Genomic DNA, 12,281 nt, shown 5'->3' with positions numbered 1-12,281 from the left:
ACAGACCGTGAAATCATGACCTGAGCCGAAGTCGGCCACTTAACCGACTGAGCTACCCAGGCACCCCTTGTGAGCTCATTTTTAGACTCCCCCTGATAAAAATCCTGATGCTATACTTCAATAAACCTGGGCAGGGGAAACTAGACAAACCAATAAATAATTAAAGATCCTGGTGCCCAGGGCCACATCCCAGACCAATCACCTCAGAATCTCAGGGGGTGGGGAGAGGGGGTGGTATTTTTTAAAGTCTTCCAGATGATTCCAAATGTGCAAACACTTTTAGGAGCCGATGATGTAAACTACAGAGACAAGGAATAAACAGGTGTTAAGTGCCTAGAATACACTTAATTTTAGAGCTGACTTTTTTTTTTTATTTTGAGGGGGGAGGGGCAGAGAGCGAGAGAGGGAGAGAGAATCCCAAGCAGGCTCCCCACTGTCAGTGCAGAGCCTGATGCAGGGCTCGATCTCTCAAACCATGAGATCATGACCTGAGTTGAAATCAAGAGTCCTAGCTGACTTTTTCAGTTGGGTTTGGAAGAAAAAGTGGTACCAGAGACAGCAGATGGGAATAAATCATGTAGGTCCTAAAGCAGCTTTCCTGAACTCAAGTGAGGAACAAAGAATTAAAGAAAAATATGTAGTGAGGATGTGGAGAAAGGGGAACCTTCCTACACCGTTGGTAGGAATGCAAACTGGTATAGCCACTCTGGACAACAATACAGAGGTTCCTCAAACATTAAAAATAGGACTACCCCATGGTCCAGTAATCACACCACTGGGTATTCATCCAAAAAATACAAAAACACTAAATCGAAGGGATACACGTATACAATGGAATATTCAGCCATAAAAAAAGAATGAAAGCTTGCCATTTGCAACAACTTTGATGGATCCAGAAAGTATAATGCTAAGTGAATAAGTCAGAGAAGGACAAATACCATATGATTCACTCATATATGGAATTTAAGAAACAAAACAAATAAGCAAATGAAAAAAAAGAGAGAGAGAAAAACTAAGAAACAGACTCAACTGTAGAGAATCGATGGTCACCAGAGAGGAGGTGGGGGGGGGGGAGACGGGGATGAAGGAGGGCACCTGTTGGGATGAGCACCGGGTGATGTAAGGAAGTGTTGAATCACCGTATCGTACACCTGAAACTAATATAATAGTGTATGTTATACTGAAATTAAAATTAAAAACTTAATAAAAAATATGTTGTGTGAACTAGACATACAGGATTAAGATATATCTATTTAAATAAAGAAAACAGAAGGTTCACGACCTGTTACTTTTAAGAAGACCTAATATCTATGGGGCGGGGCGCTGGGTGGCTCAGTTGGTTAAGCGCCAGATTTCGGGTCAGGTCATGATCTCACAGTTCGTGGGTTTGAGCCCCATGTCAGGCTCTGTGCTGACAGCTCAGAGCCTGGAGCCTGCTTTGGTTTCTGTGTCTCCCTCTCTCTCTGCTCCTGTCCCACTTGCGCTCGCACTCTCTCTCTCAAAAATAAGTAACCATTAAAAAAAAAAAAAAAGGTCTAATATTTAAAATCAAAGTCTGAAAGACAACAATCTCTCTGTGCAGCAGGAATTGAACTACCTGGACAGAGCCAGCCATGTACTCAGCGAGCACAGGGAGATACGCCCAAACAGGAAACACAAATCGCCCTGAAGTAAAAACTGATCCTGTAAGTTCTGTGCAAGATCTAGCACAATGGGGCGCACGTCCTACAAAAACACAGCAGCAGTTTCCGCAGGAGAGCAGGGCCAGGTCTGACTCACAGGCAGCTTATCCCCTTGTCGGCATCACAATCCACACCTTCGCAAGTTCAGGCGGCCCAGCGGGGGAGCAGCCCCCTGCTCCACTGTCACTTGGACAACAAAAGGAAGAAAGGTCTCATCCTGAGGATTAGACCCACGGTAAGACTGACTTCAGCAAAAGGGTATGTGACAATAAAGGAAACCTTGTTTGGGTGTTTTTTTTTAAGATTTTATTTTTAAGTAATCTCTTCACTCAGTGTGGGGCTCACAACCCCAAGATCAAAGGTCGCATGATCTACCCACTGAGCCAGCCAGGTGCCCCTTGGGCACCCTAGTTCACAAAATAAGCTAGGGTAAGTCCTCATCCTAGGGACAGTTGGTTGATGTTACGTTTGCCTGCCCGGAGCATTTTCAGATACCTGTTGAATACCTTGCTGCCCAAAGACTGAGATGCTGGGTGGGTTTCTATATTGTAGGAATGAAAGTCCCCGCTGTGGCCACTGGAACAGGAAGCTGAGCTAGAGACCGGGGCTCTGGGTGACCAGTTGCCCTGTTAACTTCTTCGCTAAACTATAAACCAGGCAGAACTTCAAAGCTGCATTTATAAAAGAATGCTAACGGGCAACAGGCTAAAATAAATGAAAATTTACAGGCAGGCTCATTTTGGAATTCTTTACTGGCTCTTTTATCCCGGGCTTTCCAGGTCCCCTCCTTAGCCTGTTGGCAAAAGGAAGTGTTAGTATTTGTATGCTTTGTTTAAATATTTTAACTGCAGCGCATTCCACAGTTAGACGACATTTTCTTGTGACAGGTGGACTCAAGGCTTAGAAGTCCACTGACTAAAAAAAAAAAAAAATCCTTTCCCAAAAAAGTGCAATTGATAAAAACTGTCATTCTTTGTTGCTATAGATATTGATCTTTGTGGACCTTCAACCTGTAACATGCGTGTATGCAAATAGCTTCCAAACAAAAAAAACTATTCAACGTGAAGTCCCACAAAAGTCGATGATAACGTGTGCCATAGCTTGAAGAAAAGGACTAATAATCTTGACGAAGCCAAAACACAGACCGAAAACAAAACAAAACAAAAACATGCTGTGCACATCAAGAGCTGTTTAAGAAAGAACAACCTTCGGGAAGAAATAAGGTACGTGTAACAAACTCGCTACAGCTGACTCGGAGGTACGAATTAGCAAAAGTTCCGACCACCAACAGTCCCCGGCGTGACAGCGACACCCTCAGTTCCTAGAGACCAAGGGAGTTGACGCAGGGCACTTGGGGGCCCCTCGCGCCGGGGACTCCCCACTCGCCACGCCCCTGTCCCCCGCGGGCCGCGGGCGCTGCTCCGCGCCAGGCCCGGACGGGCTCGAGGACCCGGCTCCCGGAGAGCTGACGCCGCAGCCCGGCACAAAGGGGTGCGGGACCCACAGGTGTCCCTGAGGAGCGCCGCCTGGGTGTGTCGCCACCTGCGGTCCCCCGTCCCGGCCCACCCTCTGCAGGAATCCCGCTTACCCGGCTCGGCGCCGTATCCCTGCGCTCCCCAGCTCGCTCGGGAGCGAGCTGACAGCCTGGTCCAGAGAAGGCGCGGCAGAGCGGAGAGACCAGAGCCCTCCTACGGGGCCGCAAGGCGGCCATCGCCCGCGTCCCCCGGCTGCCGCGGCGCACGGCAGAGTCGCGCCGGCGCGAGCGGCTGCGTTACGGCACGGTCGCAAAGCCGGCGGGAGGGAGCGGCGCGGCCGACGGTGCGCTTTCCCAGCGTGGCACCGGCCGCGGGGTGCACCCGGCGGGGGCGCAGGGCGCCGGCGGCCGCTCTTGGGCCGCGGCAGTTCCGGGCTGTTGTGCCAGGCGATAGCGGCCGGCGCGGCCCGGGCGCGGCGCGGCGCCGGAGGACGTTTTCCCAGGGCGGGGGCTGTTCGGCCCCGGGGCGGGGCCGCGGGCCGGCGACCGCGGGAGCGGCGGGGTCGCTGGGCGTCGGCGGCGGAGTGCGCGATGGCGCGGGCGGCACAGGTGAGCGCGGCGCGGCGGCGGCTGGCGGGCCCGTGGGCGACCCCGGCCCCGGCGCGACCCCCGCTCCGGCGCGACCCCCCCTCCGGCCCGGCCGGCCGGGCCTCGGCGCCGCGCCGTCCTCGCGTCCGACGCGGGCCGGCTCGCTCGCCTCCCGCCCGGGGGCTCCGCGGCCCCGGCCCAGAGCGGCCGCCCCCTCCCCGCGCTGGCCATTGTGAGGTCAGGGCCGGCGGGCGCGTTGGGGGCCCGGGCGAGACGCCCGTAGCGGCCGCTGCGGCCAGTAGCTGCCGCGCCACCGCCGGCCCCTTCACCGGCCGCCCGGTTCAGACCTAGCCGGCTGGGGTGAGAGGGATGCAGCCAGGGGCTCAGCTCCCGTGCCGCACCCCGTAAAGGGCTGACCTTCCACCTCGCCATCTCACCTCGGGAAGCCAAGACCAAACCAGCTTAGACTCTTCTGGGTAAAGTGCTGGCAGAGAAGGGCGAGGGGGGCGGAGAGGAAGAAGCCGGGCAGCCCGCCCTTCGTGGGGCTCCAGAGGCATGTTCCTGGCCGGGACACCCACAGGGGGTCGGTTTCAATTGATGACCCACTCTCCCATTGAGCCGTGATGGAGACCCGAGAGCTTGGGGGGAAATGCGTTAAGCCATTCTCGACTCTTGATGGGAGGCTAATGAACGAATTGCTCCTAGCTGTCACATGTTTGGGGGAGGGGGTGGCGAACGTGACCGGGGCTGGGGAGGTACTAGCCCTCCAAAGCCCAGCGTGGTGCTTTTAACACGGTACCAGTCACCTGTCCCTCTCCGGGCAATTTTCTACTTCTGCAGGGAAGGTTTGCGAGGTGCTAGAAGGGTGCGGGGAGAAACGGGGTAACTTTGTACACGTGCGTGAAGGATGGCGAGGAACGGTAGAAGTGGGGACTTTTTTTTTTTTTTTTCCAACGTTTATTTATTTTTGGGACAGACAGAGCATGAACGGGGGAGGGGCAGAGAGAGAGGGAGACACAGAATCGGAAACAAGCTCCAGGCTCTGAGCCATCAGCCCAGAGCCTGACGCGGGGCTCGAACTCCCGGACCGCGAGATCGTGACCTGGCTGAAGTCGGAGCTTAACCGACTGCGCCACCCAGGCGCCCCAGAAGTGGGGACTTTTGGTGGCGATTGGGATGCAGTGGTATTTGTTTTATTTAATTACCTTTTTCTGGAAACTAAGCATAGCTCTTTGGTCAGGTGGGTGCTTAGATGGCACTGTTCCCATGTGAAGGTAAAAAGATAAGAGGCCACTGTTTTACATCCCCCAAAGGTGCCTGCTGTTGCCATCAGCCAGGTTCCAACGTTAATACCTAAGATACTTGTGCTGTTTCTAAGCTGATAGTTGATTTCATTCTGTTGGTATAAAGACATGGGCTGCTCTCTGACAGTTGAGGAAACTCGAAATTCACAGGCACAGAGCTCCAACTCCGTCCACACTGCAGTAAGCCGTTCTTAATCTCTGCTGTGTGTAGGTGATTTTCAGGAAGGTGGATTAGTCACTCTTTCTGCACTTGAGTATGATTGTTGTTTGGATCACAGCAATGACGGGCCTTTTTTTTTCCCCAATGCTTATTTTTGAGAGAGATTATGCACAATAGGGGGAGGGGCAGGGAGAGAGGGAGACCCAGAATCCGAAGCGGGCTCAGGCTCTGAGCTGTCAGCACAGAGCCTGATGCGGGGCTCGAACCCACGAACCATGAGCTCATGGCCTGAACCGAAGTTCGGACACTCAACTGACTGAGCCATGCAGGGGCCCCGGGCCCTTTTTCTTAAATATATTTTTTTAAATGAGAATCTCAGGATAAATATACAGTCACCGTTCTGAAGAGGCTTTGTGTAATTTGTCATTCTTGTCATTTTTTAGTGCTTCTAAAACTGAACACAGCAAAGTATGGATATGGGAAATCAACATCCATCCATCAGTAGGCTTCAGGAAATCCAAAAGGAAGTGAAAAGTATAGAACAGCAAGTAATTGGCTTCAGTGGTCTGTCGGATGACAAGAATTACAAGAAACTGGAGAGGATTTTAACAAAACAGCTTTTTGAAATAGACTCTGTAGATACTGAAGGAAAAGGAGACATTCAGCAAGCGAGGAAGAGGGCAGCACAAGAGACAGAGCGTCTTCTCAAAGAGTTAGAGCAGAATGCAAACCACCCACACCGGATCGAGATACAGAACATTTTTCAAGAAGCCCAGTCCCTGGTGAAAGAGAAGATTGTGCCCTTTTACAGTGGGGGCAACTGTGTAACCGATGAATTTGAAGAAGGCATCCAAGACATCATTCTGAGGCTGACACACGTCAAGACCGGGGGGAAGATCTCCCTGCGCAAAGCAAGGTATCACACTTTAACCAAAATCTGTGCGGTGCAAGAGATTATCGAAGACTGCACGAAAAGGCAGCCTTCCCTGCCGCTCTCCGAGGACGCGCATCCTTCGGTTGCCAAAATTAACTCTGTGATGTGTGAGGTGAACAAGGCCAGGGGCACTCTGATTGCACTGCTGATGGGAGTGAACAATAATGAGACCTGCAGGCACTTATCTTGTGTGCTCTCGGGGCTGATCGCGGATCTGGACGCTCTGGATGTGTGCGGGCGGACGGAGATCCGAAATTACCGCCGGGAGGTGGTGGAAGATATCAACCAGTTACTGAAATATTTGGATTTAGAAGAGGAAGCAGATAGCACCTACGCATTTGACCTGGGACAGAATCATTCCATCTTAAAGATAGAAAAGGTCCTCAAGAGAATGAGAGAAATAAAAAACGAGTTCCTTCGAGCACAGAATCCTCCTGAATTGTACCTGAGCTCCAAAACAGAATTGCAGGGGCTGATCGGACAGCTGGACGAGGTAAGTCTGGAGAAAAACCCTTGCATCCGGGAGGCTCGGAGAAGAGCAGTGATCGAGGTGCAGACCCTCATCACTTACATCGACTTGAAGGAGGCCCTGGAGAAGAGGAGGTCCTTCGCTTCCGAGGAGCACCCGTCCCATAAAGCGGTCTGGGACATCCTGGGAAACTTGTCCGAGATCCAGGGAGAGGTTCTTTCATTTGATGGGAACCGAACGGACAAAAACTACATCCGTCTGGAAGAGCTGCTCACCAAGCAGCTGCTCGCCCTGGACGCCGTGGACCCTCAAGGGGAAGAGCAGTGCAAAGCTGCCAGGAAGCAGGCGGTGAAGCTCGCCCAGAACATCCTCAGCTATCTCGACCTGAAATCCGACGAATGGGAGTACTAACGTACCACAGGCCTCACGGTGGCAAGTTCTGCTCTGCACTTTATATATCCTTCTGTGTGTTTAGAGAGAGCTTTCGGTTCGTGGAGCCGAAATGGAATTTATACGTGCATATTTCAATCTCGCTATTTATGATTTAAGCAAATTCTATTCGGTATCTCTGCTGCTTTTGATGTTGCAAAACGAATATGATTACAGCACATTAACTTTTCCATTTGGATCATTATTTGTATGTTGTGGTGTGGTTTTTGGCTTTTTTTTTTCATCAGAAAGTGGAATTGGGCAGCTCTTGTGATCTCTAAGTGGGTTGTGCAGGCATTAAAATGCAGACATTTCAGGATCTACATGTAGGCATAACCTCATACGATACTAGAACAATTATGAGAAGGGGGAAGATTTTTGGTTAAGTGGAAGTAACGTCCAAACACAAAAGCAATACGGTGATGTGTTTTATTATGCTGAGTAGAGCAGAAGGCTTTTTTTTCCCCCCTTAATTTCTAAGGCCTGATTGGTCCAACCCAAGTTAATAGGGTGGGGTTTTTTTTGTTTGTTTTCAGATTTTCTGTTCTTTTCATAAGCGTTTTTTGTTTGAAAAATGGTGTCTGTATTTTCCCCCATACTCTGCACTTAGAGGGGAAAATCTTATTTTTGTGTGCAATGTAAGACAATTATGAAAGCTAGTAGCAAAGAAACCTTTGAGACTGCATCGAAGAAGGGATCAAACATCAAATTGCCTTCAAGTTGCCCTTGTTTGCACAACCTGAATCTATAATTTTCCGTAGTAATTAGTAAGGATGGGAACATTTAGGTAAGGTTAAGAGACCTTTAGAAAAAAAAAGAAAGAGAAAAGGAAACACCCTTACGTGTAGCAGGGTGATGAAGACCGGAGATTAGTTACCAATGTCAGGCTGCTAACACTAAGCCAGCACGTCTGAACGTGGTGCGGCATGGGCTGCCTCTGTCGTTCGAGACCGTGTGATGGACAGACTCCCTGAACCCACCTGCTGCTATCATACAGCATCTGAGAGCAGAACCCGCCGGGAGCTGCGTGGGACCAGATGTTTCCAGCTTGTCTGAGGAAGTTCGCTACTCGCAGCAGCCCACACCCTCGCACTCTGGGACGAAGCCGCAAAACAGCTCTGAGCACCTGCCTCGCTCCTTAGCTCGTGTCACTGGTCCCCAGGTGTTTCTCTAGTGCCCTCGAGAGCCAGTCAGTTCTGTCCACGCGGGACGTGTCTTTCCTCCTGCTGAAGGCATGCGTCTTTCTGTCAATGCTTTCTGAGGATTCAGTTTCATGGCTGCCAGTCTATGGGAACAAAAGAATTTCCCAAAGTTCTGAAGTGCCTCCATAACATGTCGGTCCCAGTATTATAACAGACAGACTACTCTTTTCTGTTCCCACTTTTCACAGAAGAATCCTGTTAGAGCACATCTTTTGGACCCTATAGTCTGTAATTTTCTCTCAGAGATACTAATTTGGTAACTGTGTAAGCAGTTAAGAGTAGGAGATAAGGGACTAGCCCTAAATACCTAAAAATGATAAGTGTGGCCCTAACAGATTTTCACTTTGTCCCATAATGAAAAGCCCTTGATGTGTCTTTCCTGCTAGAAGTGTTCTAGATGCAGTGGGCGGTGGGGTCAAAGGCACTGGCACATGTGCACAGGGCTTTCGCGTGTTGGGACCTTGAGCCCCTCCCTGTGCACACCCCGCCCCCGGCCCCTGCGGGTTCCCAGTGCAGGTCACTGGCAGCTCATTTTGGCCAAAGTCCTTTTAGGCCTGCTGTTCTGCACGCTAATTTTAGGGCCCTTTTAAATCTGGGAGTTCTTAAATTCAGTGCCGTCTCAGTCACCCCGCTGGGAGATCAGGGCTGACTCCGCCGCATTGGGCGTATCCTGCGCAAGGCTCTACTTCAGTTTCAACGTCAGATTTGGAAGTCTGGCGTCAGCATTTCCTTCACGAGCATCCATTGTTCTTTGAAAAGGGACCTTCCGGTGCTGTTCATTTCAAACAAGGTTTGCCGTAGCTCTGGCGGCGCTGGCCCGTGTCGCTAAGCCCGGAGCACTGGTCTGAGGGCACCGATGTCTTGCGTGGAGCCATGTGGATTTCCCACGTGGGTTATTTTGGTCACGGAGGTGATCGGGTCAGCCTTGAGTGAGTGTTCAGGCACGACGTTTCCTGTCTCCCATCCTGTTCCAGTTCCTTACACCTGATTATTCTCCCTTAAGGAACCCTGGTGACGCGGGATTTACGCTTCCTGTCTGTCCCCCGCAGGGTGGTGTCTGTTAATGGGGCCTGCCGCATGTAACCATAAACTGGGCTCGTTACATTGTATTGTATTTTCATGACCTTACGTGAGGAGAACCTGTACTGGAAGTAAATCCTACCCCTCAAAACGTTTGGCCTTGGGTCTGCATTAAACGGTATAGTCCATGTTCAAGCAAAAACTGGCTGGGAATGTTTGCCTTCTTTACCTCCCGTGCAGACAGCTTTGCCTCCAGGGCGGTCCTTACCCAAATTAGATTAAAGTCAACCGACCTATAATGAAGTAGTTGTGAAAATAAAAGGTAGTGAGTCTCCGCAGTACAGTGGGATGCTTTATTTTGCTACGACGACCGACGCCTTGGCGTGTGGTGTATCTGTTACAAGGTATCGTGTGTGAGACGGGGGGGGGGGGGGGGGGGGGAGGCATCGCTTTTTCTCATGTTTTACTTTGCCAGTTTTTATCTGGTTTTTGAAAGTCTAAGCTTATCCTATACACACAGGTTATTTTTGAGCAAAGCTTTTCAGCTTTTAACGTGTCTAGTATTTTTCTAAGAATAACCGAAGAACTATTTGCCATTGGTTTTGATGTACAATACAGATGTGTTACCCCAGCGTGTTGGTTCCTGCCCCCTCTCTATTCGTTGTATGACTATTGTAACCGTATGTCTGAAATAATGCAGTATTTTGAGATACTAGTGTGCCCTTAATTATTAATGAAATAAAAATCTCCTAGCTTATCTTTGCAGTGGAGAAAGGATACGAGTCTGAGGTGTGAGTTCTGTTCTGATGTGTTCACCTTCACTGACTGCCTGCTTTGGGGAGGAAAAGGTCTTGCCCGAGCGGGCCAGGCGAGGGGAAGGTGGGCTCCGTAAGTCCGTTTGGTGGCAGTGGCCTAAGAAGGTGACAGCACTAAGCACAGGCCAGGGTCCTGTGGCAGGTGAAGGGGTACCTGTGTAAAATGCCCCGGAAGCGTGGGCGCCGGAGAGCGGCTCCCCCGGGGCCCGCGCGCAGGAGTTGACCTTCCCCTAGGAAAGGGGAGAGTCTGGGGAGCTCCTCCCCCCGGAGAAAAGGCTTGAGTTGAGGTACTGAAGCTCACCTCTTGCGGAGGGAGCTCGGAGTTCTGACCTGTCGGTCCTTCCGGGGCTCCCGAAATCGCGCCGTGGCCTCCGGGGCCCTCGGCCGCCTCCCCGCTCTGCCTCCCGCGAGGACAAGTCCCTGTCACTCGGGGCAGCCTCCCCGCGTGTCCTCCGCCTGTTACAGGAAAGCGGCAGCTTGGTTTCTCTGCTGCTCGCCTTCCACGAGCACTTCCCTGCTGTCTCCCGTCTACCTGCTGGCGTCTTCAGACGGTCCCGACAGAAGCAGAGGCGTGTCCTCGGCCGTGCAGATGCGTCACAGGCCCAGAAGTGAAAAGAAACCAGCTGTACGGGTTAAAAAGACCCTTGGGGGAAATTTGAAACGTGTAACAAATCCTCTGCCTCTGCCTGCACCGTCTACCGCGTCGGGCTTTGATTACTTCCGGACACTCGAACCCGGGTGGTCCAGCTCGTGCTGTGTGCTGAATGCTGTGCTCCTGGGTGGAACATACCCGTCAGGCCGTGTTGCCCCAAAGAACCCAGGGTGGTTAAGGTGCTGGAGGACATGTACTGGGCACCCCGGCGCTGTCTCTCGCCTAAACGTCTGGACATCAGGAGGGCGGGGCAGGTGCTGAGTGTGCTTCGCAGAGGCCAGGGGGCGCCACGGGCCCGGAGGCTGAGGGAGGGGGCTCGGGGGGGCCCCTAAAGGAGCTGGGCGGCAGAAACCCCGGAGCGGGCTGGGGCAAGGCCCTGGCGAGCAAAAGCGCCAGCTGGGGTGCAAGCCGGGCCTGAGTTGGGCCCCTGGAGGGGAGTGTGAGGTACCCAGGCTGTCAGGATGTGTCTGACGGTGGCTTCCATCGCTTCTGCTGTAATTTAAACGCTTCATTTCTCAAGCCATCGCAGGCTGGGCCTTTCTACGTGTCAGGCCCCGCGTGGAGCATTTACGTGCACGTTTACTTCTTGGAACTGTTCCAAGGCGGGTTTTAGTCTCCTGTTTCCTGGGTGATTCAGACACTCCGGTGTCACCTGCTCCAGGAACCGCCTTCCGTCACCGCCTGGGATGGCACCGGCTCAGGGCTCCTGCTGAGTGTTGGTTCACCTGGAGGCTCCTCCCCACAGGGCTCCTGACCTTGTGCTCCGGGCCAGCACCCCAGATCTCAGCCCTGCTGCTCCCCCCTCTCCCGCTGGGCCTCAGTTGGCTCCCACAGCACGGGTCCTTCGCACCGGGCGTTGAGGACTCCTAGCCGACGCACGCCGCCTTGGGCGCCGACGTCGATAAACCCTGCATCCTTTTTTAGAAAAAAGATGTGAAGTAATTTCTACACCCCATGTGGGGCTCAAACTCTCAACTGCGAGATCAAGAGTTGCGTGCTTCAGGGGCGCCTGGGGGTCCCAGTTGGTTGAGTGTCCGACTTCGGCTCAGGTCATGATCTCACGGCTCATGAGTTCGAGCCCCGCGTCGGGCTCTGCGCTGACAGCTCAGAGCCTGGAGCTGCTTCGGATTCTGTGTGTCCCTCTCTCTCTCTGCCCCTCCCCGGCTCATGCTCGCTCTCTCTCTCTCTCTCTCTCTCTCTCTCAAAAATAAACATTAAAGATTTTTTTTTCTTAAGTTTTTAAAGTTGCATGCTTCAACCAACTGAACCAGCCAGACACCCCTGCCACTGCATCTGTTTTAATGGGAAAACTTCATTTGAAATACTGTCGTTTCTAGAGGTGCCTGCGTGGCTCAAGTCGGTTAAGTGTCTGACTTCAGCTCAGGTCTCATGAGTTCGAGCCCCGCGTCGGGCTCTGTGCTGACAGCTCGGAGCCTGGAACCTACTTCGGATTCTGTGTCTCCCTCTTTCTCTGCCCTTCCCCCACTTATGCGTGCGTGCACACACTCTCTCTTTCTCGCTCAAAAATGAATAAACGTTAACATTTTTTTAA

At 52.1% G+C, this 12,281-nt stretch overlaps 2 protein-coding genes across 8 annotated transcripts in view; one reads left to right on the top strand and one right to left on the bottom strand.

The window, feature by feature from the left end:
• Window positions 1-3,459, bottom strand: part of LOC128316137 (cytochrome c oxidase assembly factor 8) — a 36,751-nt gene extending 33,292 nt beyond the window's left edge. For 3 of the 5 annotated variants that reach the window (XM_053224997.1, XM_053224994.1, XM_053224996.1), the window contains exon 1: window positions 3,271-3,458. In XM_053224997.1, coding sequence (XP_053080972.1) covers window positions 3,271-3,393 — 123 coding nt within the window. In that variant the 5' untranslated portion in view covers window positions 3,394-3,458. Of the gene's footprint in view, window positions 1-3,270 lie in introns of all 5 variants that reach the window. The other 2 variants (XM_053224995.1, XM_053224993.1) reach the window with 2 other exon arrangements.
• BAG5 (BAG cochaperone 5) lies at window positions 1,802-10,039 on the top strand. Of its 3 annotated transcripts, XM_053224992.1 has the most exons (3): window positions 1,802-1,917; window positions 2,668-2,905; window positions 5,652-10,039. In XM_053224992.1, exon 3 carries the CDS (start codon window positions 5,679-5,681, stop codon window positions 7,020-7,022), a length of 1,344 nt encoding a protein of 447 aa, XP_053080967.1. In that variant the 5' UTR covers window positions 1,802-1,917; window positions 2,668-2,905; window positions 5,652-5,678; the 3' UTR covers window positions 7,023-10,039. The 3 variants fall into 3 exon arrangements, with proteins under 3 accessions (XP_053080967.1, XP_053080966.1, XP_014928845.1); XM_053224991.1 differs by lacking the exons at window positions 1,802-1,917; window positions 2,668-2,905 and adding an exon at window positions 3,518-3,765; XM_015073359.3 differs by lacking the exons at window positions 1,802-1,917; window positions 2,668-2,905 and adding an exon at window positions 4,002-4,220.
• Window positions 10,040-12,281: the final 2,242 nt, after the last annotated feature.

This window comes from Acinonyx jubatus, chromosome B3, assembly GCF_027475565.1.
Source record: "Acinonyx jubatus isolate Ajub_Pintada_27869175 chromosome B3, VMU_Ajub_asm_v1.0, whole genome shotgun sequence".
Classification (NCBI taxonomy): Eukaryota; Metazoa; Chordata; class Mammalia; order Carnivora; family Felidae; genus Acinonyx; species Acinonyx jubatus.
The sequence above is the reverse complement of the archived record's forward strand: the minus strand, read 5'-3'. Positions and strand labels throughout refer to the sequence as shown.

Excerpts from the sequence above, each read along its gene's own strand:
- BAG5 (XM_053224992.1), top strand. The coding sequence starts at position 5,679 with ATGGATATGGGAAATCAACATCCATCCATCAGTAGGCTTCAGGAAATC.